General features: G+C 57.4%; 4 protein-coding genes, 2 long non-coding RNA genes and 1 other non-coding gene across 12 annotated transcripts in view; 3 read left to right on the top strand and 4 right to left on the bottom strand.

Moving 5' to 3' along the window:
- The window catches only part of PHB2 (prohibitin 2), a gene marked incomplete at its 3' end in the record, with an annotated part of 124993 nt that overhangs the window by 25173 nt on the left and 72794 nt on the right, over window positions 1-27026 (top strand). The gene's annotated exons all lie outside the window — the stretch shown is intronic.
- Window positions 311-2102, bottom strand: C25H12orf57 (chromosome 25 C12orf57 homolog). The gene is made up of 3 exons (XM_077871265.1): window positions 1669-2102; window positions 1249-1425; window positions 311-546 (listed from the first exon to the last, which is right to left on the bottom strand). Exons 1-3 carry the CDS (start codon window positions 1718-1720, stop codon window positions 395-397), a joined length of 381 nt encoding a protein of 126 aa, XP_077727391.1. The 5' UTR covers window positions 1721-2102; the 3' UTR covers window positions 311-394.
- LOC144297329 (uncharacterized) lies at window positions 1076-2500 on the top strand. 2 transcript variants are annotated; one of them, XR_013364365.1, is made up of 2 exons: window positions 1076-1449; window positions 2214-2500. It is a non-coding gene; the product is annotated as an uncharacterized LOC144297329 (long non-coding RNA). The 2 variants fall into 2 exon arrangements; XR_013364364.1 differs by lacking the exon at window positions 2214-2500 and adding an exon at window positions 1634-2206.
- On the bottom strand, window positions 1981-2042 carry LOC144297787 (U7 small nuclear RNA). The gene has a single exon (XR_013364649.1). It is a non-coding gene; the product is annotated as a U7 small nuclear RNA (small nuclear RNA).
- Window positions 2851-17448, bottom strand: ATN1 (atrophin 1). 5 transcript variants are annotated; one of them, XM_077871231.1, is made up of 10 exons: window positions 17356-17448; window positions 9961-10155; window positions 9668-9805; window positions 9401-9514; window positions 6643-8693; window positions 6192-6414; window positions 5131-5827; window positions 4116-4259; window positions 3623-3803; window positions 2851-3432 (listed from the first exon to the last, which is right to left on the bottom strand). In XM_077871231.1, the coding sequence occupies exons 2-10, from the start codon at window positions 9985-9987 to the stop codon at window positions 3399-3401; spliced, it is 3609 nt and encodes a 1202-aa protein (XP_077727357.1). In that variant the 5' UTR covers window positions 9988-10155; window positions 17356-17448; the 3' UTR covers window positions 2851-3398. The 5 variants fall into 5 exon arrangements, with proteins under 5 accessions (XP_077727357.1, XP_077727354.1, XP_077727358.1 ...); XM_077871228.1 differs by lacking the exon at window positions 17356-17448 and adding an exon at window positions 16959-16980 and having other exon boundaries at window positions 6643-8690; XM_077871232.1 differs by lacking the exon at window positions 17356-17448 and adding an exon at window positions 14554-14714 and having other exon boundaries at window positions 6643-8690.
- Window positions 15560-19271, top strand: LOC144297328 (uncharacterized). Its single transcript, XR_013364363.1, has 2 exons — window positions 15560-15887; window positions 16490-19271. It is a non-coding gene; the product is annotated as an uncharacterized LOC144297328 (long non-coding RNA).
- On the bottom strand, window positions 18901-26820 carry ENO2 (enolase 2). The gene is made up of 12 exons (XM_077871244.1): window positions 26678-26820; window positions 25421-25517; window positions 24807-24902; window positions 24609-24667; window positions 24229-24298; window positions 23633-23766; window positions 23199-23421; window positions 21958-22155; window positions 20755-20956; window positions 20358-20466; window positions 20135-20193; window positions 18901-19831 (listed from the first exon to the last, which is right to left on the bottom strand). Exons 2-12 carry the CDS (start codon window positions 25503-25505, stop codon window positions 19762-19764), a joined length of 1305 nt encoding a protein of 434 aa, XP_077727370.1. The 5' UTR covers window positions 25506-25517; window positions 26678-26820; the 3' UTR covers window positions 18901-19761.

The following is a 27026-nucleotide window of genomic DNA, read 5'->3' on the forward strand; positions in this document are numbered from 1 at the left end:
ACCAGGAAGTAACCCTGGCCAAGGGAACACCAACCAATGGGGGAGCCTCCCCGCACACAGAAGCTAAGGGGACTCTGAAAAAGCTCAGGAAGCTGCACTCTTCAGAGGAGGCGCCACCTGGGCAGGCCCACCCCCATCCCCACCACCAGGGTGTTAAGGGGTAAGTCCGTCCTCCCACCCTGCCCTGAAGCAGGGTTATTCCCAGCAGGAGCATAGGAAGGATCTGGACAGGGAGATGAAGCAACCTGGAATGGCAGAAGGAATCTGGGACTAAGAGGTGGGGGTTGTCAGGGTCACAAAAGACTAATGCTGAGGCTGTCACAGGCACGTTTATTATCCTCCGGAATGTCAAGATCTTCCCTTCCTGGGCAGTGTTGCAGAGGAGGGCCAAGCCTCAGGAGGCAGCCACACTGCCACCAGAAGCAGGCCCGTGGGGAGGCAGTGTCATGGGTGGCAGGAACAGCGCCTTCAGCTTGCCCGACAAGCTGGCAATCTCAGGATCCTGGGCTTCGTAAGACTTGACCAAGCGGGCAAACTTAAGGACACCTGCAAGGAGAAGTGGAATATCAACCCACACCCCCAGGGGACAGGTGTGCCTCACACATCAGGAGAGGGCAGCGTGAGCAGGAGTCACTGGCTGCTCCCCCTCTGGTCAGGTAGCTGTCTACAAAACAAGGCACAACTGGATGGGATGCAATGAATGAAATATCCCAAAGCAGTGTGCTTCTTGTGATCACGTGGACCATTTTAGCGATTCAATCCTATGAACACGCACAAAACCCCAAATCTATAACCTGAACACACACCAGCAGGGCAGAATCAAGAAGCACCCTTGGGGAACACCATGATCTCATCAAGGAAACTGACCAGCCAACCCTCCAACAGAGATTAGCTAAAACACCTTAGAGGGGCTGCAGGAGACATCCCACTACGAGTTATCAGAAGAGGGTTCAGGTCCAGCTCTGCTGTGACCTCAGGCACTTAGTTTCCTACTAGAGTCTGTTTCCTCATCTTAAAATGAGATAACAGTATAATAACTGGTAACTACAAAAAGCACTTTGGACTTCACCAGGCACAAATTCAGACCAGGCTCTGAAGGGCTCTGACAGCCAATACTGTCGGTCCCAATACTATCAGTCCGATTGTGGTTGCCTCCCTGTGACCCGAGGAGGGAGGGCGGCTCAGGGATCCGATGGATGCAGCGCCCTCTCCTGGACCCAGTCCACCCCAACTCCCAGGCCGACCCACCTTCCCCGTCGCAGCTGAAGCCATAGGCCTTGATAACCTCCTGCTGGATCTGCGTGGCCACGGGCAGCACGAACTGCAGCATCTTGCCCATGTCGTTGCAGGCGTTGTCCCGAGCCTCGTCCATGCGCACGGCGTTCTCCGGGGCCGAGAACGCCTGGATTACCTCGGCCAGGACCACTGCGAAATCAGACGCGTCCCCGGGTAGGCGCGGAGCAGGGCAGGCGGGCCGGGCCGGCAACGCAGGGAAGAGGGCGGGCAATTAGTGGACTGCAGGCATAGCAGCCCGATAAACTCCGTCGCTCCAGGGGGCCAGGGCTCCTGGAGGAGGGGGGTACCGGCGCACCCACACCCCACGCTCTGTACCTCCCCCCGCACCCTTCTCCAGCAGGGAGCCCGCCGGGCGGCTAGAACGCTCCTCACCCTTGGCTTGTTCGGCGCTCAGGGCCGCGGGCGGGGCCGGGGCGGACGCCATAGGGTACCAAGCGCTGCACGTGCAGCGGAGCCAGAGCCGCTGGGAGAAGGGAGCTGCTGCCGAGAGGAGCTCTCACGGCTGACGGGGGTGGAAGGGAAGCGGCATCCACCGCGGCCGGAAGCAGGGGCAGCTTCTCGGCGCAGCGCGGCACCACCGCCCAAACGCCTTCGGAGGAGACCGCCGAGGCTCCCGGCCGCCAGATGCCCCGGAGCGGAGAGACCTCCGCAGCCGAAACCCTCTATTGTTGACAACGAGCCGTGGGGGGCTTTCCGGTGAGGACCGGAAAACCTGCTAGACAAATTCTAAAAGAGCTGTAACACTACAGGAAGTGGCCTGGAGAGACCATGGGGTATCCAGGAATGCCACTCTTGGTGAGGGTGAGCTCAGGGTGGGGTTTCCTAATCTCGATTGACGTATAACCGACGGGGAACATTGTGACTTTCAGAAGGAAAAACAGGGGAAAAGGAAACTTATTTATATCATTGATTTCTAGAGTTTGTGAACATTTGATTCGAGTCTATGCAAATGAACTCTAAGCTGATTGGCTGGCAAGGCTGGCCACACCCCCTCCGATGTTTGAGAAGGCCGAGGGCGAGGGCGGTTCTCCGGCTCTCCTAAGATGGCCTTGCCCCTGCTGTGCGCTCCAGCCTGACGTCCTCCGATTCCTCCTCTCTTCTAGACGTCTGAAATGGTCTCCCACCCCCTTCCCAAACCATGGGGTACTTACGCCTCCAGAGTTCTCATCGCTTTAACCTAATGAAACTATGCCCCTGCTCCTCCGCTTCGTAAGCGTCTCTCAATCTATCCGACCCAAAGGATTCTGGCCTCTGGTGGCTCCCAGCTGTGGGGCCAGCGGCTTCTTAGACCTGACCCTGGCCGAGGAGTGCCCGTCCCCCGCCTCCACAGCTGGACTTCCCAGCCTTGGATGCAGGGACCGGGTCTGTGGTACCCCTCCGGCAGAGCCAGGTTCCAGGGCCCTGGGCTCTCCCAAGAGCTCCTCTGCAACCCTCCAAGGTCCCTACACCCACTCGTTCCACAGCTTTCTCTTCAGGCACCGCTGACAAGTTCCCCACCGCGCCCCCTCCCCCAACTCCGCCCCATAACCCGCAAAGAACTAGTCACAGCCATCATCCTGGGGAGTCGTGAGGATGTTTTTGTTTGGTTTTGGTTGGGATATTTTTTAAAGAGCGTCATATAGATATTTATATATATAAATTATTAATGTGGGGGAGGGGCAAGGGCCATACATCGCAGAAGGGGCGCGCGCACAGGGACTGAGGAGGGGCGGGGCGGGGGCAGCACACGATGCTACGCAAAACAGCCACATCTAACAGATGAAATAATCACACCAAAGGGGTGGGGGAAGGGCGGTGGCCACCAGGGGGGTTGAGCTTCAGGGAGGAAGAAAGCAGAGGGACTAGAAAGAGGGACCTGGCCCAAGATTACTGTGCGCTTTCTGCCGCCCCCCCCCCCCCCCCCCCCCGTCACCTCCCCACCTCTGCATACCACAGGAGGCTTGGCCTTCCATCTGTCCCTCCCTCCCTCCCTCCCTCTGCCCAGCTGCTGAAACTCTGCAAAGGAGCAGCAGCCCTCCCTCCTCAGCTCTGGGCAGCGGGATGGGACAGAGGGCCTCCGAGTCCAGATGCAGGGGCCATGGGTACTCTCTTGATTGCAGGTTCTACAGTGGTTTGTCACTTTCCTTCTTCAGGTGACTGGTGGAGAGGGGATGCAGAGCGGAGACATGAGACTGAGGTCAACCTTGACCTAGCCCCAGTTAGAGGCTGGTGGAGGAGGGGTTCCCTCCCTCCCCCGGGAGCCTGAAGCCCAGCAGTCTGCTGCCCACACCCCCATCTGGCTAAACTCATATCCCATCACTCCCAGCCTAGGGGAGTCCAGGGGTACCTGTAATAGTCTTCCTGGGCAGGTAGCGGCACACTGTGCAGTGGGTGATGAGCGTGCAGCCACTGCTGCTGCTCCAGCGCGAGGCGCTGCAGCTCAGCAGACTGCGCGTGCATGGCCTGCAGCTGGTGAGCTGCTGACATCGGGGCAGAGAGGGAGGCTGGCAGGTCCCGGTAAGGAGCAGCTGTGGGCAGGAAGGGCAGAGGAGGGCACATGACTGGTGGAGATAGCTAGCCACCTTACATCAAACTGACACTACAACAGCGCAAAGCCAGACCTGCCAGTTGCCAATAGTGGACAGGATTCAAACTTCCACCTGGCACTAAAATCTGTGCCTCTCTTGGGCAGAGGGCCTGGGCCCTCCTTCTCCTATTCCCAGCCCCTCTGGTGCCTCCTCACCCCTCCCCAAGCCCAAATAGCCCAATCCCACCACCCAAATTCATCCTTCCTACCCTTCTCTCATTAGACCTTCCCCCACCCCTTCCTCCATCCTTACCAAAGAGCTGGTGACGAAGAACTTCGTTCTCGTGCAGAGGGTGAGGAAGAAGGGGGTTGGGGAGGGTCCCAGCTGGGTAGGGGATCCGGGTAAGGTGAGACCCTGAGGCCAGGGGGTCAATGAGAGGGTGCACAGAGGCAGAAGCTAGAGGGTAGAGAAGAGGAAGGTGTCACCAAAAGGCAGGTTTGGGGAAAACCATGCATTTGGGTGAAAGGATCCAAGCCTGGAACAAGATGGATGATCAAACACAGGGAGACCCAGTGAGGAACAAGGAGGTGCAATGGGAGAACTAGGGGCCTGGTGGGCAGCCAGAACAAGACCTTACTGCAGTAGGGATATATGGATGGCAGAGAACAGAACATTACAGTTGTCAGAGGGATCTGAAAGGAGAGACATGGACTGCTTTGGGGGGGGGGGGGTGGCACAGAAAGTTTAGAAAGACAGGGAGAGAGTTGGTTAAGAGAGAGAAAGCACAAGGGAGCCTGGAATGACCGTGACTATAAGGCTAGATCAGGCAATGTTCTGGACAGTAAGAAATATGGCAAAAGGATAATAAATAAAGCTCACTAGCACCTATGATATCCCCAGCCAAAGCTATAGAGCTCTTTCTGGAAGGTTGCAGATCTAGACATGGGCAAGAACATGAAATACCTCCACCTGGGAGGAGAGAAGACAGCTAGAAATGACAACAGAGTTGAATCCAAAGAAGCAAGGAAACAAGTATGTGAAGCAGGGGAGGGAGTCTGAGGGCAGAAAAGTAGCATTCCCTCAAAGGTTTCCTCTATCATGGAGGAATGCTAGACTCTGAAGAGGGGTGGGGTGTGGGTTATTAGTCTCTGTGGCAAGGCTGGGGCATGAGAAGGTGGAGGGTGACAGGGAGGCAAAGATCAGGGGAGCAATCCCTGAAGAGAGGCTCATGCCAGACTAGAGGGATGTCTTGGCCTGAGCAACAGAAGAGCCCAATCACTTACAGGGATCAAGGTGGCCCCCAGGGACCAAGACAAAGGAGTCTCACCTGCATGGATGGCATCCTGCTGGTGGAGGTGCAGGTGGGAGTGGATGTGGGAGTGCTGGTGGTGATGGGGGGTCACATTGAGCATCTGCAGCCGGGCCAGTGGGTCATTGCCCAGAGCTGCCACCCTTTCTGCATGCTGCCTCTCAGCTGCCAAACGCTCGGCGTAGGACATGTCAGGCCGCAGGGCTGGCCCAGCTGCCAGCGCCAGACGTTCTCTCTCCAGGGGCCCCAGACTCGGATGAAAGGGGAAAGGGTGCAGGCCAGGTGGGCCAGGCTGCAGAGCCAGGCCCCCGTGTCGGGGGAAGGGATCCAGGCCTGGCCCAGGGACCCCATGCAGGGGTTCCAGCTCACTGGGCTTCACTTCGAAGCCAGGCTTGAGGCGGTCACGGAGGTCTCGTTCACGGGCTTCCCGCTCCCTCTCCCGGGCTGCTGGGTCACTGCTGTACAAGGCCGGGACATTGTAACCCAGGAGCCCCGGGTCCACTGCCCCTAGGGGCACGTAGAAAGGATGGTTGCGATTGCCAGGAGACATGACGTGGGGCCGGGCGTATTCACTGAGCGTGCGCAGGGCCGGAGTGTCAGGACCCAGGTAGGGGGGCACCGTGGCTACGGCACTGCCCGGCTCAAATGGAGGGCGATGGGGCACCGGGCCGAGAGATGGGCACTCCACTGGCGCCCGGCCCTCCTGAGCCAACTTCTGTGGGACACAGGGAGAAACAGAGTCAAAAGGGCAGGTCTGGGAACCGGGGCTCACTTGTCTCACCAGCTGAAGGCCCTCCGCTGGCCGGCTCAGCCCAGCAGGCGCTGCCCGAAGCCCTCTCCCGGACGTCGGCCCTGCCTACCACCCCCAGGGACTCTGGGCTGAACTGGCCTGCCACCAACGCACGAGCGCCAGGATTCCGCCCGCGGGGATCCTTCCGTCTCCGCTCCCCGGGCCGCCGTGCCTCCTCCTCTCCGACAGGAGGCGCAATGACCACCCCCGCCGCTCCGGCCCTCGACCCTCCCTGCGCGGCGCGGAGGAGGGGCCGGGAGGCGGGCGGCGCGTGCGGTGACGCACTCACCACGCTGCGTTCCAGCTCGCGCTCCTTCTCGCGCTCGCGCTCCTTCTCGCGCTCCCGCTCGCGCTCGCGCTCCTTCTCTTCGCGCGCGCGCTGCTCGGCCTCGCGCCGCACCTTCTCCACCAGGTCGGCCCGCTTCTTGGCCAGCTTGGAGCCCTCCAGCGGCACGAAGTACAGGTCGCTGCGCGCGCACGAGTTAAAGCCGCGGTCCAGGTGCTTGTTGAACCTGCCGGGCGCAAGGGCGGCGCGCGCTTAGGCCCCTGCGAGCGGCGGGAGCGGTCCCGCGCCGACCCTGCCCCGTGCCCGCCTGCGCACACCGCCAGGGGGACGCAGGGCTCCGGAGTCAGTTTTCAAAAGCACCGCAGGAAGGCAGCGTTCCCTCTTGGGCCTCCACCGGTCTCTCCCCATCTTCGTCCCCCATCCAGGCCCAACCGCATCCCGCCCCCCGGCTCACCTGGCCGACTGGCTGGCGTGGCTGGGCACGTCTACCACCTTGGGAGGGGGCGAGGGGCTACGGGCCGGGGGCACTGGGCTCTCGGGGGTCTCATACTCTTCGGCTGGCTCTTGTTTGATCTGCGTGGCATTCAGGGGCGGCCCCGAGGCGGGGGCTGCAGGCGGTGGTGGCAGGGATGACAGGCCTGCAGGCCCGGCAGGTGGCAAGGGGCCCTGCCCCACGGTAGGCGAGCCCGGCTTGAAGGTCCCTGGGCCCGCGGGCGGCGAGGCGCCTCGGTAGCCGGGTGGGGTTCCCGTTCGGAAGGAGGGAGGTGACCCCGGCTTGTACCCCGGTGGGGTGGCGGTCTTGTAGGCCCCTGGGGACGGGGCTCTCTTTCCATACGGCGGGGGCCCAGGTGGGGAAGCTGTTTTGTAGCCTGCTGGCGAGGAAGCCACTGTGGCAATGACCGTGGAAAGCGTAGCCGAGGAGGTGGTGACCGGAGGCACCGGTGGGAAGGGGTAGGGAGCTCCCTGGGGGCCCTGGGAAGGGGAGGGGTGCGAACAAGGGTAGGATCCTTGAGAGGAAGAGGAGGAGGAGGCGTTGGAAGAAGAGGAAGAGGCAGGGGGCCCATTAGGGCCTGCTTGGCTGTAGGACACCTGGCCGTGAGGTGGGGGCAGGTGTGCTGGCCCTGGCGGGTAGGGCCTCAGAGACCCCAGGGAGGGAGACATGGCATAGGGATGGGCATGATGGGAGCTACTGCTCTCCAGGGGGTGGGGATATGCTCCAGGGGGAGGGGGCCCAGAGCTCCCATGATGCTGTTGCTGTTGCTGCTGCTGCTGCTGCTGCTGCTGCGGCTGCTGCTGCTGCGACTGCGGCGGCGGCTGCTGCTGCTGTTGCTGGTGGTGATGGTGGTGTGTTGGGGCTGGTGGGTGGCCTGTGGATTGGCCTCCAGCAGAAGGAGGGAAGGGGCCTGGGTGAGCATTGCTGTTGGCTAAGAGACGGCCATAGGGAGGAGGTGGGGGGGGACCCTGGCTCCACACAGCCTGGGATGGAAGGGAAGGCTGAGTATACTTAGGTGGCTGATTAGAGACAGACAGGCTCGTCGGAGGAGGGAAGGAGTGGGGATAACTGGGCAATGCCTGGGAAGCTGGGTACTGGGAGGCAGAGGAAGAGGAAGAACTGGAAGAGGAGGCTGCTGCCGAGCTACTACCAGAGGACGAATATGGATACCTCATTGGGGGGGCTGGGGCAGAAGAGGAGGAAGCAGGTGGCAGAGGATGGGGTGAGGGAGCAAGAGTGGGGCCCTTCTCTGAGCCAGGAGGAAGTCCACCCATACCCTGCCCCATGGCATGGGGAGAGGGCAGATGCCCGGGTAGTGGCTGGGCCCCCAGGCCAGGAGGAGAGGCTGAAGCATTGTTAAGGGGTCTCAGAGCAGGTGGAGGAGGCAGGTTTGGTGTCACATGGGGGAAGGTGGCTGGTGGTGGAGCAGACGGTAGGTTTCCACCACCCACTGAAGTGTTAGGTGGTTTTGTTGGGGGAGCACCACCAGCCCCAGAGCTTGATATGGAAATGGGGGTGGTGGGTGGGGGGTGCTGTTTGCCCCCACTAGGAGCCCCCACTGAAGAGGCAGCTCCTCCTCCCTTGGGACCTATTGGAGGTCCAGACAAAACTCCTCCACCAGTGCCCCCAGAGTAGAGCTGTGGATGAGGGGGAGGGGCCCCAGGAGGAGCCTGGAACATTCGAGATGGGGGGGGCTCCATGGGAGCATGATATCCAGTGGGTGTCACAGAAGGATGGGGTTCAAAACCAGGCTCTGGCTGTCGGGGGGTACTGTCTGGCGGCGGGGGGGAGGGAGGAAAGAGTGGAGGTGGGTGGTAGGGGCGGGCTGGGCCCTGGGAAAGGCCAGAAGATGAGTCGGAGTCATTCTCCACGCTTCCAGGGCTGTAGATGCTAGGAGACGTGCTTCGGTTATCCTGGTCAATATCCCTAGGGTCACTGCTGCCATCATCATTGAGGCTCCGCCCATCTAAACTATCCAGATCGGAGGGAGACTGTGGCCGAGGGAGCTCCTGCTGCAGAAAAAGGAGGATCATTTCATCTCTCTTCTTTTTCCTTGCTTCCCCTAGATTTGGGGCCTCCCTTGCACAAAATCATTTCCCCCTCCCAGCACACCACTGTACCATGTGATGAATACTCTTGCTCAAGCCCACCTCCCTGCCACATGTGGGGATGCCCCCTGTCTCCCCACATTGTCAGTGACTCCCTGGCAGCCAGTCTTGTTTCCCTCCTTGGAAACTGCATTCCTTCCTCAATGTCCATCTCAAGCACCTTCGCCCGCCATCCACAGCTAAACCCAAATCCCTCTCTTCCACTAGCTCATACTCACCCACCCCCATCTCCTTTACCCTATTTAACTACACATGCCAGAAACCCTTGGTTCTTAAAAAGACCACTCCTGCATTTTCCTTATGATTTATTTGTTCCTTCCACGAAGACCTCTCACCTTTAACCTCCTCCCCAGCCCCTTCATGAGAACCAGGACCTTGAAAAGGAGAGGCTGGAATCCTCCTCACTCTCCCAGTCCCCTCTGGCCCTGCCTGGTCATCTGGTGGGCTGGCTACTAGCCCTAAAGATCTGTGACACATTACAGACAGGACTCCTTTAATAGGCACAGCAATAGGACTTTTCCCTCCTATACCAGGCAAGATTCAAGTAGGAATCACGAGTGAAAGGGAGTTTTCAGGAACGAGTGATGAGAAAATGGGTCAGGGTCTCCCACCTCAGTTTTGGTCTTTTTTGGTGCATTGGTCTCCTCACTTTCGCTCTCTGAGATCTCCTCGCTCCGGCCCTGCTTGCTGACCTTTGGGGTGGAGGCTTCTTCCACACGGGCCTTCTGTTCAGGAGAAAGAGAATATTCCTGTCTTATGCCTCCCAAGCCTCCACCGTTCCCCTCTGCCAGACAGGAAGGTCCCTCACAACACGCACACACGTACGCCCTCGGCCCCAGTGTCTGGGCATCCTGTGGGAGGACCTGAAGACAGAATACCTTGGCTGTCTGCCTAGACTTCTCGGCTTTGCCATCACTGCTGGACGTGCTGACCCCTCCAGGGGAGGCCCGGCCCCTCGATCTCAGTTCTTCCCGGGGCCCAGGGGCCTCTTTCTTCCGTCCACTCCTCATTGACATCTGTGGGAGAAGGAAGGAAGCAGGTAGTGTAGGGTGTTTTTCCACAGAGCACCTAACTTTACGATGTGCCTTATTTCTATTCTTCCTCTCCAGGCCCTCACCCCTAGTTACTTTGCCCCTCATCTTTCATGTCTCTCGTTTTAGCTGTTACTCACTGAGTCTTTATTCTGTCGTGTCTTCATTCTTCAGGCTGTGGAGACCCCATTCTCCTCTGCCTGGGCAGCTGAATACAGAAACTTCTCTGCTTCACCCCAAGTTCCCCACAGCTGTGGTCTGGGAAGCAGGAAGCAGGATCTCCCAAGTTCCCAGTGGAGGCGCCTGGAACTCGCGGGATCTGTTTCCAGTGAAGCCTGTTAGGAAAGACCATCAGAGTCTCCATACTGGGGAACAGTGTCTGAGGGGCTAAGTGGCCCAGCCCTAGGCCTCTGAGCCAGGAGGCACACGATCCATAAGATGTTGTTGGCTTGCCCCATGGACTGCCCAGCTATCTACAAGTGAAGGAGACTCTGCTCACAACATCATCTCTTTCATCTCTGGAGAAGGTACAAGATTCAGATGTACCTATGAGCTCGCGTTATTTATCCTTCATGATACCTAGGAAATACCTGTGTCCAGCAGTTCCACACAGCCTTACCAGGGAGCATAAAGAAATGTAGATGAGGTATTAAGGAATTTATTGAGTGCTATCTTTACATCAAGCCCTTACATTCAATTTCATTTAATACTTACAACCAACCAAAGTTGGTTGTATCCTTGCAAAGTAGGTTATGTATCCTTATTTCTATTATATAGGTGGGGAAGCTAAGGCTTCAAAATTGAGATTGTGACTTGCCCAACTTCATGTGATAAATACACAGAAACCAGTGATAGCACCAGAATCAAATCCACATCTCCCTGACTTCAAAGCCCATGCTATTTCTTCCAGACTTTGCTATACTCTTGCCAGAAGCAGGTAGGGAGAATTCTCAGAAGGCCTAGATCAGTCCTAGAGATATGAAAAGAGTAGAGTAGGTGGGAGAAGCATGTCCCATTCTATAACACAAGTGCACAGAGTCTACCCACCCCAAGCCCAAACCTGGGTATCTTCAAAGTACAGAACTTCACTTTTGCGAGCCCCATAGAGACCCGCTCTCTAGTGCTTAGGTTCCCTAAGGCTAGAAAGTCACGACTTTCAATTTACCAACCAAACCAATGAGTATCAGTGAGCACATAATACAAATTCACAAATTTCTGAGCCTGCATCCCCACTTGGCTTAGCCAGGGACACACACCTCACCACTTGTCTACATCTGTACCTATATATATGTATAGTCAGCTATTTTCATTCACACTTGTTTGTATTTCTTGCTGTTATGTGTCTCCTTATGACTGACCATAAGATCTTTTGAGAGCAAGAACGGTAGCTTCCCACTGTTTTCTTCCTTTCTGTATCTCCCACTGATGTCACATATATATGGGTGCTCTGTTCTATCCTTGATAGTGACTGTAAACCCACTAACTTCGATGGATCTTTTCTAATAAAATCCTGGTGGCTTTGGTGGGAACAGGGTAAACTTAGCTACCTATCCTGAAGTAGGAGGCCTGGCTAGGTAAATGGCATTTCCACAGTCTATAACATATTTTTCCCGAGGAATACAGAGTAATTACTTCTCATTCATCTCTACTGAACCCTACTGAGACAGGCAGTGAGGGGGGGAACCTGACCTTTCCAGGAAACTTAAATAATAATAATTTACTTAGAGTCACAAAGAACTGACACAGAGCTCCAGGTCTTCTGAAGTTAGAACTGATGCTCTGCCCAGTAAGCTAGTCCTTTTTCCTCAACTACAACTATTACCACATTTTGGAAATGTGTAGATTGGTTTTAAAACACTGTCAAACCCCGCAAATCAAAAAAAGAACAAAACCCTATAACAGAAGGGTTAACAGAAGGGAAAAACACTCTTTAACAAAAGCATAGCAAAAATGACTATTTGTGACTGGTGTGTCTTTGCCCTCCTCAAGAGGAGGGTGCCCAACTCTCCTCTTCATCCCAGAATCCATCCACCACATCAGTGAGAGTGAAGAGATCCAAAAGGTCAGTGAAATGCATGAATGTAACTGAAAAACACAGCAATCAGCGTGCCCCTCCCCCTACCGCAACTGTTTTAAACAGCTGAAATCTGATAAAATTATCAGTTAGTAGCTCTGAAGGAGAAAAGCAGTCATAAAAGCACAGGCAATCCTGGGGGAAAGGAGTGGCAAAGGAAAGGAGTTAGGGTTGGGCTGTGCATATGTTTCTGAACTCCGAGCATGTGTTACATCAACAAGGTGAGCTGTACTGGTCTTGCCCTAGTAGCCAGTCACCGTAACTGATACTTCTAGAGCACCTACTATGTATCTGGCAAACACACTACCCACATTCCCCTTCACAGCCTTACTACAAAAGAAAAATGACAAAGACCACGTGCACCTGGTGCACCAGGTGCGGTTGAGTGTCTGCCTTTAGCTCAGGTCATGGTCCTGGGGTCCTGGGATCAAGTCCTGCATCAGGCTCCCCGCAAGGACCCTGCTTCTCCCTCAGCCTGTGTCTCTGCCTCTCTGTGTCTCTCATGAATAAATAAATAAAAATCTTTAAGAAAAAAAAAAGAAAAGAAAAGAAAAGAAAAATGACAAAGACCAGACAGGCAAAAGTGAGAAAAAGGGAGAGGTCTCTAAGAAAAGGAAAAGAAAGGGGAAACAGAGCAGGATGTCAGAGGGAATACACAATCAAGGCACAAGGCTTTCTGGGAAAGGCTTGCAGGGTGAATTTCAGGATCACTGGCCCAGCCCCCATCATCATTCCAGACCTACCAGCCTAACAAACCAGTCCAAAGCGACTCCTAGATAACAATGCAGCCCAGACCAGCAGATAACAATGCACCAGTCTAAGCCTTCTTAGAATCCGAGGTTGTCAGAGGGGCCTCAGAAATCATCTTCTCTATAACCCCATCATCTTACAATGAAACCAAGACCCAAAGAGAAGTGACTGGCCCAAGGCCACAGTTGGAGGTACAGCCAGGACTAGAGCCAGGTATCCTGGCTCCTGCTCCAGAGTATTGCCATGGCCCTCTCTCCTGGGCCATCCTCACAAGGTCAGGGAAATAGAAGGTTGAAGGTTAGCTGAGGGAAGGGGTCACTGTCTTGATAGTCTGGGAAAGAGGCAAAGGGAGGCTCAGGAAAGGACACTCAAGCTTAAGAAAATGGAAGAGTATCAGTGCAAAGAATCCTTAGGACTACTGTACACAGAAAGTTCCTAATAATAAGAGAGGTAGAGGCCAGAAAGAAATAGCAAAAGATGGTGTAACTTAAGCATTTCTGTGCTCTCGCCATGCCTAGGAGGAGGAACCTGGAGCAACACTATGACCTGCAAATAACATGTCTACCTGTTCCAACAGACTGCTGGATGGAAGGTGGGGGGTGGGGGTGGGAGTGGGGAACCCCTGGGGAACCTCCTATCCACCAGCAGCACCAGAAACACCTTCCAGAACGCAGCCACGAGTCCCAAGGACACAGCCAAAGGCCAAGATCCAATCAAGATTCTGAACCCCACCTATAGGACATCCCACTGGATCATTGCTATGGCAACAAAATGGTAGAACCTGCCCCTCAAGAGTCTATCCCAGGAGTCTATCTGCCAGCCACTCCCCCTCCAGTTGCCAAAGCAACTCCTACCCTCCTATAGCACCCTCAGGGAAGGGAGCTTAAGAGTACCTACCTCCGAAGAAATAAGCCCGGGCACAAAGGGAAATCTGAGTTCAAAACAGAAATGAAGATATGCCCGCCCCCTTCAGAAAGCACAGCTAGAGGGGAAGGGGGTGCCCAGGGATTTGAGGGTGGAGGTCACAACTTGCCTGGAGTGCCTACAAGATCGTCCAGTTTTCTCCTCCTCTTCCACCCTCCCAGAAAGCCCTTCTCCCTAACTCTCCTTTCAATGCTCCCATCGTCCCCCTCATTAGTTCTTGGGGGACCACCCTCCTCTGCCCCAGTGTACCCCCCTCCAAGAAGTAAGTCTGCCTGGGGTTGGGGAAACAAGGTCAGAGGTGACCTGAAGTAGGGGAAAGAAAATCGAGTCACAAAGGCATCCCCTTCCGCCCTGTAACACCTCTGGTTCTTCTCAAAGGTGGAACCTCTCCTTGGCCCTTTCAGAGCCCCCCTCTCCCCAGGTTCCCTACTCCCTCATCAGCTACAATCCCTCTCTCTCCGCCTACCACACCCCTTCCCCCCTTTCCCACTTCCCTTCCATACCTAACACCCTCCACCCCGAGTTCTGAAACACGGGCTCTGGGCCTTTTGCTGGAGTCTTGATGCCCCACCTCGCTGCCATATCTCCGTTCCTTTTTTGCCTTCGCCCTAAGCCCCCTCGCGGGCACCCCCTTTTTCCTCTGCCAACCCTCCACCTCGGAGCTCCTCCTTTGGTCCTGGGCTCCTGGCTCCCCTCTTGCCCCATCAGCCCTCCTCCTGAGACCCTCCCACGTCCCTCTCCACCTTCCCGACCCTCTGGGTGCTCTGGCCCCCATCCCTCCTCCGGGGCCGGCCCCACCCCCAGAGCCCCCCAGCCTCAGGCCGGCCAGAGCCCGCAGTGGGGGGAACCGGATCGGGAAAATAACAAATGGAGGCGGCGGCGGCGGCGGCGGCGGCGGCGGGAGGGGGAACTGGGAGGGGTGGGGGTGGGGAGCCGCGGGCCAGAACCCGGGCGGGCCCGAGGCCCGGGCGGCAGCAGATCTTACCTGGTCGCGGCTCGGGACGGCTGGCTGGCTCCGAGCGGGATTCGGGGCTCCGGCGCCTCTGGGGGGGCGGCGGCGGCCGCTCCCCCGCCCCCCTCTCCTCTTCCCGGCTTCAGTCGCCGCCGCGACGGCGGCGGCGGCGGCCCCGACCCCCCCGGAGGGCGGCCCCCATCCCCCTTCCCCCACCGGGCCCCGATCGCCCGCCTGCCCCCGGAGCAGACCCGACCCCGCTCTGGCTCAGCCCCTCCCCGGGCCCGCCCGCCCCCGCCGCCCGGAATGCCCGGGCCGCCCGCCCGCCCCCGCCGCCCTCCCCGCGGCCCCGGCCGGCCCTCCCCCTCCGCGCCGCGCCGCCCGCCGCCCGCCGCCCGCCCCGCGCAGCCCGCACTCGCGCGCTCCCCGGCCCCCCGGGCGGCCTCCGCCCGCGGCCCCCGCCCCTTCCCGGGCGGCCGTGCCCCCGCCTCGCCCTCTCCTCGCCCCCTCCTCGCGGCCGGCGGTGCCCCCCGAACGGGTCCCGGCCGGAGGCCCCGGCCCGACGCGGGGCTGCGGGCGGGCTGGGCGGCGCGTCCGGCGACTCGCACAGGAAAGCGGACGGCGGAGGGAGGGCGCTCGGGAGAGGGGGATGGGAGAGGGAGGAAGAGGGAGAAGGAGGGAGCGCGAGGCACGGAGGAGAGGGGCCGGGAGGGAGACGCGAGGGAGGGAGCGCGAGGCAAGCCGCGAGGGGGGGCGGCGGGGGAGCCGGAGGGGGCGGCGCCGCGCCACTTGGCCGAGGCCGGCCGCGGGGGTTGGGGCGCGGGGAGGGTTCGCCGAGGCCGGCGGCGGGGAGCCGGGAGGGCGGGGGAGGGGCCGTGGGCTGTGCCGGCGGAGGCGGCGCGGACTGGAGAAGTTTGGGGGCCGAGGGGGCCGAGGGGGCCGAGGCACGGAGGACGTGGGCGGCTGTGGGTGTGCGGCTGGGATTGGCCTGTCGGGGTACGCGGAGGCTTTGGGGGCGGGGAGGCGCGGGACGGGAGGGGCGGCTGGAGCTGGGGGTGACAGCGCCTGTGGCCGACCTGTAGCGGGAGACGCGGGCTGAAGCTTAGGGTCACGGGGAGGGGGAGCAATTGAAAAGATGGAGATCTACATATATCCTCTATCTAGAGTCCCATATCCTATACTATATAGATACATATATCCTATATCTGTAGTATCTATCTGTATATACGGATGGGGTTTCTGCATGAGAGTAGTTTGGAGGCGATTGGTGTCGGGAAAAGAATAGGGAACACAAGAACGGGGCGGGGGCGGTGACGCTGGAAGGCTGAGGAGAGTTCAGAGGGGTCAGCACGGAGAGAAGGGGAGAGGTGAGGAACTTTTAGAAGCGATGAAGGAGGTGGGGCCGGAGACTTATTCTAGGGAGGCCTGAGTGCTGGGTGGGAAAGCTGCGGGGAAGACACTGGCTGGACTTCTGGGGTGGTGGGGGTGGTGGTTTCCGAGGAGGATTTCGGTTGGCTAGACAAAGGTAGATAGAATGGGGTGGGGGCCAAGGGGGAAGTAGGTAAAGAAGATTAGAAGGAAATGGAAGATAAACAAGGCCATGGAGGGAGGTCAGAGATTGGGAAGACAAAGAGTGGAGATGGGAAGGGAAAGCAGTAGAAGGAAACCATAGAAGCAGGGGAGGGCAAGCCCCCATGTAGGGAAGGGATTCGTTTATAGGAGTGGGACACTATCTTCAGGCCCTTCTGTCTGGTGGTGTCTCAATTTTCCTTCTCAGACCTGTTTGAAGTCACCACAGACAGTACTCTGAGCCACAGATAAGGGGCCCAGTGGGGTAGGCTCAAGGTAGAGCCAAATCTCCTAGATGTCCTGGTTCCTGGTTCCCCAATCCCAGTTGTTCTACTGTGGAGACAATCCCCACCCTACCCCCAGACCACAGGTTCTTCCTTCAACCCTCCTCACTCTCCAGGCAGCCTAACTGTCAGCCAGCCAGCCATTTCCAGTCTTCAGCCTGAAGCCAGCACCCCATCCCAGTGTCTTCTTCTGGGATGTCTCCCTGGCCCCACACCCTGCAGCAACATCTCCCAGGACAAAGGACACCAAGACGCTGGGTGATTTTTGGCAGCTAAGATTGGGAAGGCCAGAGAATAGGAGGGAGCAGGCTGGGAAACTGGAAGAGCTGGAGCTGGAGCCTGGATTGGGAGCTCTTACCAGCTCTCCAGATTTGGGGTGGGAAGAGGGCAAATGCCGGAGCCCAGCCAACCAGAGGCCAAGGATGGATGGGCCCTGGATGGCAGGATCCCACCATCCTTCTGGAAAGGATGGAGATTGGATTTGTAGCAACTCAGTGGATTTTGCCTCATATTTCCTTGGGCCAGACTCAGCTGAGTTCTGGGAATACCCAAAAGCTCTGAATAGATTCTAAAGTACTGACGAACCTGAGCAAGGTGGCCACCTTGGCCCAGCAATGAATCACCACTCTTCATCGCTGCTGAATTGGTGGGCAACTCACTTTTCTAGCCCAGCTTCACCTTCTTGATCCCTCAGTGCCTTCCAGAGACCTGGCCAGCTCCTTATCTCCCCTCCATGGGATTCCCGCCCTCCCTTCCTCAGCGCCCTAGGATGACCCCTGCTCCCTCTCTCCACCCCACAACAACTTTGTTCCAAGACTCCTCCTCTTCCTCCTCATTCCCCATCGCATTTCCTCTCCTTCCTCACATCTCAGCTCATTCTCCCACTGGGCCTGGGCCCAGGCCCTTCCCAGCTCCCTTGTAGGCCAAGCTGCTCTCTCTTGCTTTTTAACCACCGAGGGATGGGCTAAGGGTGGTGACATACCTGAGCCTAAAAGAAAAATTTGAGGCAAAGGTAGGAACAGAAGATAGGGAGAGTCAGAGAAGCCAGGGCCTATCCTCTCTGATTCTTCCCCAGCCTGAGGACTAGGCTTACCATTCAGCTTTGGGGTGCATCATCACATACACACACCCCACACCATCCCTCACCCCAGCTCTCTTTATGGCCTCAGCCCCCCACAACTCACTGGTCTCCAGGCAACAGCACAAAGGGAAAGTGGAGAGAGGGGCCAGGGAGGCCCAGATGGAGCTACTGTAACCCAATCCAACCCAGTACCTGGGGGAGAGGGGGGAGGCATGGCTACCAGAGGAGGCCACCTAGCAAGGAGTGGGGGGAAAGGGCAGAGGTTAGTAAATATGGCTCCAATCACAATCGGCTTGATCAGTCCAGGAATTGGAGGAGAAAGATGGGTATCACGGACCCCAGAGAAAACGGAGAGGCACAGAGAAAAGCATGCCCCAAAGGGAACAGAAAGGGGCGCCAGGAGACCGGAGGGAAGAGAAAGATGAGTTGCCCACCCTGAAATTAAGAGGCATAGAGGAGCAGAGGCAAGAAGCTCTCTGAACTGAAAATGGCTGAGGTGTCAGTGACACAGGAAGAAGAGCAGAGACATGGGTCCTGCCCATTCAGGACGAAAATCCTCTCCTTGTCCTGGAGCTGGGCAGGATGGCAGAGAGCCCAGGACCAGAACTCAGAGTAGAAACAGTTTAGGAGGCCCACAGAGGGGACAACCTTGAAATTCCTCCCATCACACCCCTAGCCCGGGCTGAGTGTGGCGTCCCACGGAACCTTGCCTCCCTCTAGTGGCCACAGCTCCCTGTGTGTAGCCCTTGCCTGCTGGGTTCTGCTCCGTGTCCCAGCCCCAGGAGAGGGTTTCTCCTCCTGGGGAGTTCCTGGGTCCCTGTCCCAAAGTCAGGGCTCCCCTGGAGCTGAAGAGTGATAGTGGATCTCCAGCCACACACTGGGGTCCTGCTCAAAGGCCACCCCAACACTTGTGGCTTTGACTCTCCAGTTTCCTGAAGATTCCATTTCCTCAGACCCTCCTTTGTAGCCCCAGGTACCACTCCCCTCCCTGGGTCCCCATCTTGCAGGGGGTGATGCCCACACAGTGCTCTTACCCAGAATGACCAAGACTGCATTGGGGAGAGGCCTAGATGGGAGCTTTTCCAGTACACAGCTTTATCCCCTCTTTGGTCATGGCCCTCTAGGAACCTGAGAATAGTTTGCACCCCTTTTCCTAAAAAATGCACACACACATTTTTGACACTTCTAGGAAATCTCGGTGGAGAACTTTTGGTTCACCCCGGTCCCAGGGCCAGGCTTGATGCTGAGAAGGCAGGAGGGCAACAAGGGTCCCCACCTGGCCAGGGAGGGGAGGCAGTGCCATCGTCTTAGCCATACTTGTTCAGTTTCTTCCTCTTTTTGGGTCCTCCCCAGCTCTGCTATCCGAGTTCACCAACTTTCGGGTGTGGGCGCTCCATCTTCTCTCCCCGAATATGACTAGAGTAAGACTCTTCAGACACAACAACGCACTGTGATTCAGACTTTAATGGTGGTGCTCATTCCCACGCCACAGATGTGGTGGCGACTGTGGAACATGGCACAGGGGAGCAAGACATTGCTCTGGTGCAGCTGGAGGAAGAACAGGGAAGCCAGGGCTGAGGAGAGAGTGATGGGGAAGCGTCCCCGGGGTACACAGCCCCCACCTCGACCTAGCCAGCTTCGGTTCAGGGCTGGTGTAGACACAAAGGGGCGGACACCAAGGCCCTTTCCTTGTTTACCCTTCCGGTTCCAGCAAGAAACCTCCCAAGCCCAGGCCATCTTCGATTCTACGACCCGTGAAATACACACACAATCTACTCCGGTCAGGCCAGATTTGGGCTCTGGAGTTAGGGAGAAACGATCAATCAATAAGACTAATCAACAATAAATAAATAAATAATCCCCTAAAGTCTCAGGCCAGGCGCATTAGATCATGCAGCCAGCGCTCCCTTCCACCTGGGCATGATGCCCTTCCTGGGCTCCCCGAGACATGGAAAATGGGTGGATGCAGCACAAAGCACAGTGACCCATGGCCCCTCTCTGAACACCTCACCAACCAACCCTGATGCACCTGTGAGACCCTGATTGCTCTGCCTGGATGCCCTTATAATCCTCAGTCCCATGGCCAATTTTTGAGGAGAAAGGACAGAGAAGTGGAGAGTATGGAACCAGGGCGGGGGGGGGGGGGTAGTGGGGGGGAGCACACAGCAGGGGGCCAGACAAGCCAAGGAACATGGTGCAGCAGGTCAGCAGGGGTGTCCAGGGTGAAATGTCCTAGAGCAGGACAGGAAGGAAGAAGCTCCAGGAGGACGGGAGGGGGGTTCCAGGTCTCCGCGCAAAGTCAAGGGATCACAGCACGCTGGGATTGCGGAAATTATGTCCGGCAAAGCGGGCTTCGTCTCCCAGCTCTTCTTCAATTCTGAGAGAGATGAGCCAGAAAGGAAAGAATCAGGGAAGCAGGACGCTCCTGCTCTGAGGAAGCCCCTATGCTCTGAGCCAGGCACACCACCTGCTTCTAGGTCCTGGCCCAAGTGTGGACATGCCCTGGCTTTGACCTCCGGGAGCCGTGGATCAGGCCCTCAGTAAAGCCATCATTCAAAAACAAATATTTTCTGGATATCTACTGTTTTCCAGGCCATGGGTATTGGAGATGGAATGGTGGGCAAACAGAGCTTTTAACCCTCTGGGCCCTGGGCTCCCATCATTCCCCAGGTGTCCTCACCTCATGAGCTGGTTGTACTTAGCCAGACGCTCAGAACGGCATGGGGCTCCAGTCTTGATCTGAAACATCCCCAGAGATAAGCAGCTCAGTGGCTGCTTCATCCCCTAAAAGAAAACTTACAAGCTCCCTTGACATTCCCTTGACACCTGCAGACCCCTGGAAAGAGAGCCCCACCCACCTGACTAGAGCCCACCAATTCCACACAGATCTCTCTTGCACTCACCTGGCCTGTGCACAGCCCCACCACCAGGTCGGCAATGAATGTGTCCTCAGTCTCTCCTGAGCGATGACTCACCATGACCCCCCAGCCATTCTCCTGGGCCAGCTTGCACCTGCAGCCATACACACCAACACTGATCCCCCAGCCCGCACACCAGGCATTCTCTTCCTAGCCCATAGAACCAACATTGGTTCTATGTCAAGAAACACCTGACAGAAAGCTCTCTGGGAGGAGCACAGAGCGTAGGGTGGATTGGGGGTGGGGCAGAACCAAAAGAGCTGGGAAGGTGACTGCAGGTTCCCCACTCCCTTCAGCATCTGTGCCAGTATGAGGCTGGGCGCACTCGCCAGAGGTGTCCTATAGAAACGGGCTGGGTTGGGGAGAGTCTGGGGACACTCACGCTTGGATGGCTTCAGTGACCGAACCAATCTGGTTGACCTTGAGCAGCAGACAGTTGCAGGCCTTTTCCTCCACCGCCCGCTCAATACGCTTTGGGTTGGTCACTGTCAGGTCATCACCCACAATCTGGATCCCTACATTAGCTGTGAACTTGGACCAGGCAGCCCAATCATCCTGGTCGAAGGGGTCCTCAATGGAGACCACTGCAGGGAGAGCAGGAGGGGCTGCTGACCCTCCCTGGGGCTCTGCGGCAGGCAGGAACACCTTCCCCTATCACTCCCTGAAATGACGAATCCCCTGGCTAACTGAACCTGCTTATCCTTGCTCCCTGCCTCCAAGATAAGCCTGCCCTGATTCCTATCTCAATTCTTTCAGAAATCCTTCCAGGGGTGCCTGGGGCGGGGTGGGGGGAGCAGTTGAGCATCCAACTCTTGGTTTCAGCCCAGGTCCTGATCCTGGGGTCAGCCCTTGATGGGCTCTGTGCTCAGCATGGAGTCCGCTTGAGATTCTTTCCCCCTCCCTCTCGTTCCCCTCTGCTCCTCCCCTGCCTCATGCTCCTTCCCTCTCAAATAAATATTTAAAAAATAAAAGAAAAGCTGCCAAAAACCAAGGATACAGAGTTTTTCTCAAAACTATCTTTGCATTTTTCCCACTTTCACTACTGGGAAGTTTTTCCTTGGTGCTATTCTAAATCCTCATTCTTCTACTTTCCCTTGCTCTGTCTCAGGGAAATAGAAACTAGCTTCCTCCATGCGGGGGTCACAGCCCTTGGAAGGCCTGGAGAGAGGAACCCAGCTCCTCCTCAGCCTTCCTGTTCTGCTCCCACAGAGCTTCCAGCTCTGCTCCACATCCACAACTTCCTTAGTCAAAAACACCTATAAGTACAAGTTCTCTGCTGGGCCCGGTAACCACCTCACCATCTCTGGTTCCTTCCAAAGCCCTCCCCATGATCCCAGTAGCTTTGGAACTTTGATCAGGACGAAGTAGATGAAACAGATTCACCATAGGTACCTGCACATTTACACTACAGACACAGCCCGTCTCTGCAGGAGGTTCCTTCACCCCCAGGCCTGATTCTCAGGCTCTTCTCAGACCTCTGTCTGACACCTGAATCAGCACCCCATAAGGTCCAGAGTTGCCCCACACGTCCCTGCCTGCCCCTTGACCCTCGCGCTGCCCTCCCTCCCACAACCCTTGTTCTCACCAGGATAGTCCCTGACAAAGTCCTGGTAGAGGGCCCCCAGCTGGTCCCCAGTGATGTATCGGGAAGGATCAGCAGGAGACTTGAAGTCCAAGTCATATTTGCCATCACGATGAAACTCCGAGGCAGCGACATCCATGCCAATGACAATCTTTTCTGTGTAGCCAGCCTTGTCGATGGCTTCCTTCACCAGTTCCAAGGCTGGGGATGGAATACAGTGAAATTATCAGCGGAAAGGGTGGGCAAAGGGGAATGAGAGTAAGAAAGGAATTCAGAGCCCAGGCGGAGCACTGTTGCTGGGGAGAAGCCATACTCCAGTTGCTGGTGGGGTTATCCCCAGAGCTGGGAAGAGAGGCCCATCTTCTAAGAGGGCAAAGGAATGCAATTCTGTTCATAACAGATTTTTTGTAAACAGTTATTATTTATTGAGAGCTAACTATGTCACCTAGTACAATGATGCTAAGAGGTAGATACTGTTATTATTCCCATTTTACAGATAAGAAAGATAAGCACAGAGAAGTAAGAAGGATCACGAGGCTCCTGGGTGGCTCAGTGGTTGAGCGTCTGCCTTCGGCTCAGGGCGTGATCCTGGGGTCCTGGGATCAAGTTCCACATCGGGCTCTCCACAGGGAGCCTGCTTCTCCCTCACCCTTTGTCTCTGCCTCTCTCTTTGTGTCTCTCATGAATAAATAAAATCTTTTAAAAAAGGAAAGATCACCAGCCAGTAACTCTTCAAGTCAAGGTTCAAATACAGGCAATTTGGCCCAAACACCTGAACTCTCAGCCACTTCTTGTTATTGTTTCTATTCATTATACAGCTCCTGCCAAGGCAGAGAAAAATTGGACATCTTCAAGGCCTGAGAGGTTGGGGTGGAAATGGGATAGACTCAGAATAGAATCTCTAGAGTATGGTGTGTTTCATCAAACTGAGAATCCTATGAGGTTCAAGTCCAGGATGGATCCAAGTCACCTAGACCGCCTCCCAGCATTCCCAGGGGCTCTAGTAAGAACTTACAGTTGCTAACAGATCTGGCTGTGCAGATGAGGGCTGTCCTCTTAGGCCTGCCTGTGAATGAATGTGGCAGATCCTCGGGGACCCAGCCCCAGCACTGGTACCTCTCTGAGCCAGATCGAGGGCCTCCCACCCATACTCCTCAAGCCCCGATGAAGCACGCAGCTCTTCCTGGCCCTCCGTCCCAAGACGGAGTGAGACCCAAAGCAGTCAGTGGGGCTCCTGGCCTCACCTTCACTGTTCTCCAGGATGTTGGGGGCAAATCCGCCTTCATCTCCCACGTTGGTGGCATCCTTGCCATACTTGTCTTTGATGACGCCCTTGAGTGTGTGGTAGACCTCCGCCCCAAGTCTCATGGCATCCCGAAAGCTCTCAGCGCCCACTGGGAGGATCATAAACTCCTGCATGGCCAGCTTATTCCCAGCATGAGAGCCACCATTGATCACGTTAAAGGCCTGGGGGCCACAGAGCAGAAAAGTCACAGAGCACTTCCCTCCTCCACTCCTGGGAGTGTTAAGCCCCAACCTCCCAGACTCAAAGTCTGCTGTCCCCATCTTTTCACTTTGATTGACTCAATGCACTTTGCCCTCATCATTCCTCACAAGGTTTCATGCTTTCCCCCACCCCACTCCTAGGAGAGGCCTGGGCACGGCGGGCAGGGCTCACCGGCACGGGCAGGATGAGGTCCGAGTTTCCAGCCAGCTGAGCAATGTGACGATACAGGGGCAAGTCCCGCTCGGCCGCCCCTGCCTTACACACGGCCAGGGACACACCCAGGATGGCATTGGCCCCAAACTTGGCTGGGAGATTAGAGAGGAAGGTGCTGAGCATGTCCCCTGTCTTCTTGAGCCCTGGCCTCCACCTATACTCCCCAAAAGGAGCCAGTAAAGGAGACCCCCCCCCTTCTGCATTCCTATAACACCTCGTTGGTACTCTCCTAAAAACAGTGGGGAGACACGCACACACACATGTGACTTGATGGGAAAGGGCAGAGAGCTCCACCTATTTCTAAAGATCCTGAGACCACAGACTATCTCCTGCCAGCTCGCCCTCTTGGTGCTGCAAGAAGTTCTCCCTTCTGTCCTAATGTCACTCCCTCCCACTGCAGTTAAATTCATCCTCTTATTTTGGCTTTGGACGAGAATGGGAGATGGGCTCAGCCCTGGCAGGCCTTCCTTGGGAAGCCCCCACAGTGCTCCATGTGGTCTGCTCCACACGTCCTCCCCCTCATGCCTCCCCACTTGCTCCCAGCCCTGGCTTACATTTGTTCTCAGTCCCATCCAGCTCCAACATCAGATTGTCCAGCTTCTCCTGTTCCACCACAGAGAGACCCTGTGTGCAGAGCCACCATCACCCCCGGCCAGAATGGAGGCTGGGCCCTAAAGCATAGGGCCCCACCCCATACACACATACTCTCCTTGAGAGCAGCTTGTCTGCATCAGGGGACCTGAGCTTCATGGGAGCAGGGGCCAATGAAGGAGCCTTCCCACTCTTCCCTTGGTAACCATGATTCCCAAGAGGTGGGCCTTTCTCCCTTTTCTCCCTCCTCCTCTAATCCAGGATTCCTTCTGGGGACCCTGGTCCTGCCCACCCACATCCCCCACCCCTGCCCCTGCTGCCCCCAGCAAACTGTGGGCCTCACTGAGCTGATGAGGGCAGGAGCAATGGTGGTGTTGATGTGGTCCACTGCCTTCAGGACACCTGGGGAGAGGCAGAGAGGCCAGAGTGGGTCAGGCTGGGAGGGGCAGTGGGGGGCATGCAAGAAGGGAGTCAGGAACCTGTGGGAGGTAGGAGTATAAACTGAGCAATGAGAGAGCCTGGAGGAGAGCAAAGTCCTCACCTTTGCCTAAGTAACGCTGCTTGTCCCCATCCCTCAGCTCCAGGGCCTCATAGATACCAGTGGAGGCTCCACTGGGCACTGCAGCCCGGAAAAGACCTGGGAGAGGAACATGAAATAAGGGGGGGGGGGGGGGCACAGAAGGATACTAAGGGGACCAGAGATTCCTTCAGCCTTCCAGTTCCAAACTGCCTGCTTCGTCCAGTCCCATCCCCACACTGCTCGCTCGCTCTCTCTCTCTCTCTCTCTCACACACACACACACACACAGTCTCAAGCACAGGCATTGGCCTCCTCATCTGCCCAGCTGAGGTCCCACATGCACAAGTAGGAACCCACGGATATGAAGCTATGCAGGCAGCATACACATGCACACATGCACATGCACATAGGTGCACACACAAACGTGCAGAGGCACGGTATATTCCATATACTAAAATAGAACACAGAGATCAGCCTATCCTGGCGCCCCTGGACGAGGAGGACCCAACCCCCATAACCCAGGCTTTCAAGCCTGGCCCAGCACCCCATCCCCACTGGGAATCAAGGCAGCTTCCCTCCGGGGCCAGGAGAAATCCAGCCTGAAGGCTGGGGAAAGGCCCATGCCCTGCTCACTACCTTTGGCCGTGTGGAGATCCACCTCCACCGTGGGATTCCCACGGGAGTCCAGGATCTCCCGGGCCCAGATCTTCTCTATCGACATGATGGCTGAGATCTTGGGTGGAAAGGAAGGAAGGAGAAAGATAAGAGGTTTAGAGAGGTGGAGCCTGATCAGTGGGCGGGGCTAAAGGCTGGGAGGGACGGGAAAGAGGTTACTGCAGTGGGTGGGGGGTGGGGAGGAGCTGGCTGCAGTCCGGGCTTTAGGAGGGACCCCCCCCCCGTGGGGAGAGAAGGTCAATGCAGTGGGGGGCGGGGTAGGATCAAACGGTGAGAAGGGAGGACACCGCAGGGAGGAGGGAGGGGCACTGGCAGAGGTTCCCTGGCGCCCCCTCAGTAGCTCCAGCAGCCGACTGGTGGGGTTCCCCCATCTCAGAGTGTAATGGCTGCCAGGCTTGCATTTCTCCTTGGAGCCAAGAAGAGGATGGGCTGTCTGGGCAGCTGGGGCCTCTCCTCCGGAGCCCCCATCCCACGCCAACTTAACACCCAACCCCCACTCTACGATCCCAGGTTCTCTCCCAAACTACGTACGTCCCTCCTCTTCCCAAGAGACATACAGTGGAAAAGTCTGGGGAGGGGGTCCTAAGGAAGCCCTCAGTCCCTAGGGGTTGAGCAGGGAGGGAGAAGAGATCTGGGGAGAGAGGCAAGGCTGGGCCCATCCTCCCTGTCCCAACCCCTGCCCGCCGCCCCCCCCCCGCCCGCTGCTAGACAAATTCTCCCCTCCTCCCACCCCTCCCCCGTGCAGCAGCAAGAGGTAATGTAAAAGGAGAGAGGCAATGTGGGGGAGGAGTGAGAGAGGAGAGTCTAGAAGTCTAGGGATGCTGGGGAATGGGAAAAGAAGAGATTTCCCCACAAGCAAAGCCAGGGGACGTGCCAGGATAAAAAAGCACAGTCGGCGGGGGGGACCCCGAACTTAACATCGACAGAACCGGAGGCGAAGAGGGGCGTGGGGAGAGGGTCAGTCAAGGGTGGAGAAAGGCCCAGTTAGAGAGAAACAGGTGTAGAGAGGCCTGGTGCCCAAATGAGTTGGGGGCGACGGCCAGACACCGAGAGGAGAGGTCCCAGAAGGCCGGGGAGGGAGGGTGCCGGGGAAGCTGCGGGTGACCGAGCAGGTGCGCAGCGCGGCCGGGCGAGGGATGCGCGCCGGCCGGGGGCGGGGGCGGGGCGCGGCGGCTGGGGGAGGGGGCCGGAGGGGCTTAGGGCCTGCTGGGGCTTCACCTCGGGGCTGCAGACTCAGCCTGTGGCGGCGGCGGCGGCGGCGGCGGCGGCGGCAGTGGCGGCAGCGCGGAGAGAGCGGGAGTGGCGGCGACGGCGGCTGCGGCTCCCGGGCGGGGGGCGGGCGGGGGGAGGCGCCGATAGGGCCGGGCGGGCGCATGTGACCCGGAGCCCCCGATGAGTCAGGAGCCTCCGGCGGAGGAGCACGTAGGCGCGCGGGCGGGGGGCCGACGGCGGCGGGATGAGCGGGGTCCCGGAGGAGAGCGACGCGGAAGAGGCTGGGGGCGACCCAGGACCCGGACCCCAGCACCCACGCGCGCTCACACCCACGCCCCGCTCCCCTCGAAAGTAA

Source organism: Canis aureus, chromosome 25, assembly GCF_053574225.1.
Source record: "Canis aureus isolate CA01 chromosome 25, VMU_Caureus_v.1.0, whole genome shotgun sequence".
Taxonomy (NCBI): Eukaryota; Metazoa; Chordata; class Mammalia; order Carnivora; family Canidae; genus Canis; species Canis aureus.

What these genes read in the sequence shown, in the direction of transcription:
- C25H12orf57 (XM_077871265.1), bottom strand. Translation starts at nt 1,720, where the DNA reads ATGGCGTCCGCCCCGGCCCCGCCCGCGGCCCTGAGCGCCGAACAAGCC. An exon ending in GAGCGCCGAACAAGCCAAGG is followed by an intron (nt 1,426 to 1,668) that starts GTGAGGAGCGTT and finishes CTGATTTCGCAG; the next exon opens with TGGTCCTGGCCGAGGTAATC. An exon ending in CTTCAGCTGCGACGGGGAAG is followed by an intron (nt 547 to 1,248) that starts GTGGGTCGGCCT and finishes TTCTCCTTGCAG; the next exon opens with GTGTCCTTAAGTTTGCCCGC.
- ENO2 (XM_077871244.1), bottom strand. Translation starts at nt 25,505, where the DNA reads ATGTCGATAGAGAAGATCTGGGCCCGGGAGATCCTGGACTCCCGTGGG. An exon ending in TGGGGCTGTGCACAGGCCAG is followed by an intron (nt 20,194 to 20,357) that starts GTGAGTGCAAGA and finishes GGGATGTTTCAG; the next exon opens with ATCAAGACTGGAGCCCCATG. An exon ending in AAGTACAACCAGCTCATGAG is followed by an intron (nt 19,832 to 20,134) that starts GTGAGGACACCT and finishes CATCTCTCTCAG; the next exon opens with AATTGAAGAAGAGCTGGGAG.
- ATN1 (XM_077871231.1), bottom strand. Translation starts at nt 9,987, where the DNA reads ATGAAGACACGACAGAATAAAGACTCA. An exon ending in GCGAGCTGGAACGCAGCGTG is followed by an intron (nt 5,828 to 6,191) that starts GTGAGTGCGTCA and finishes TGTGTCCCACAG; the next exon opens with AAGTTGGCTCAGGAGGGCCG. An exon ending in GCAGGATGCCATCCATGCAG is followed by an intron (nt 4,260 to 5,130) that starts GTGAGACTCCTT and finishes TCTACCCTCTAG; the next exon opens with CTTCTGCCTCTGTGCACCCT.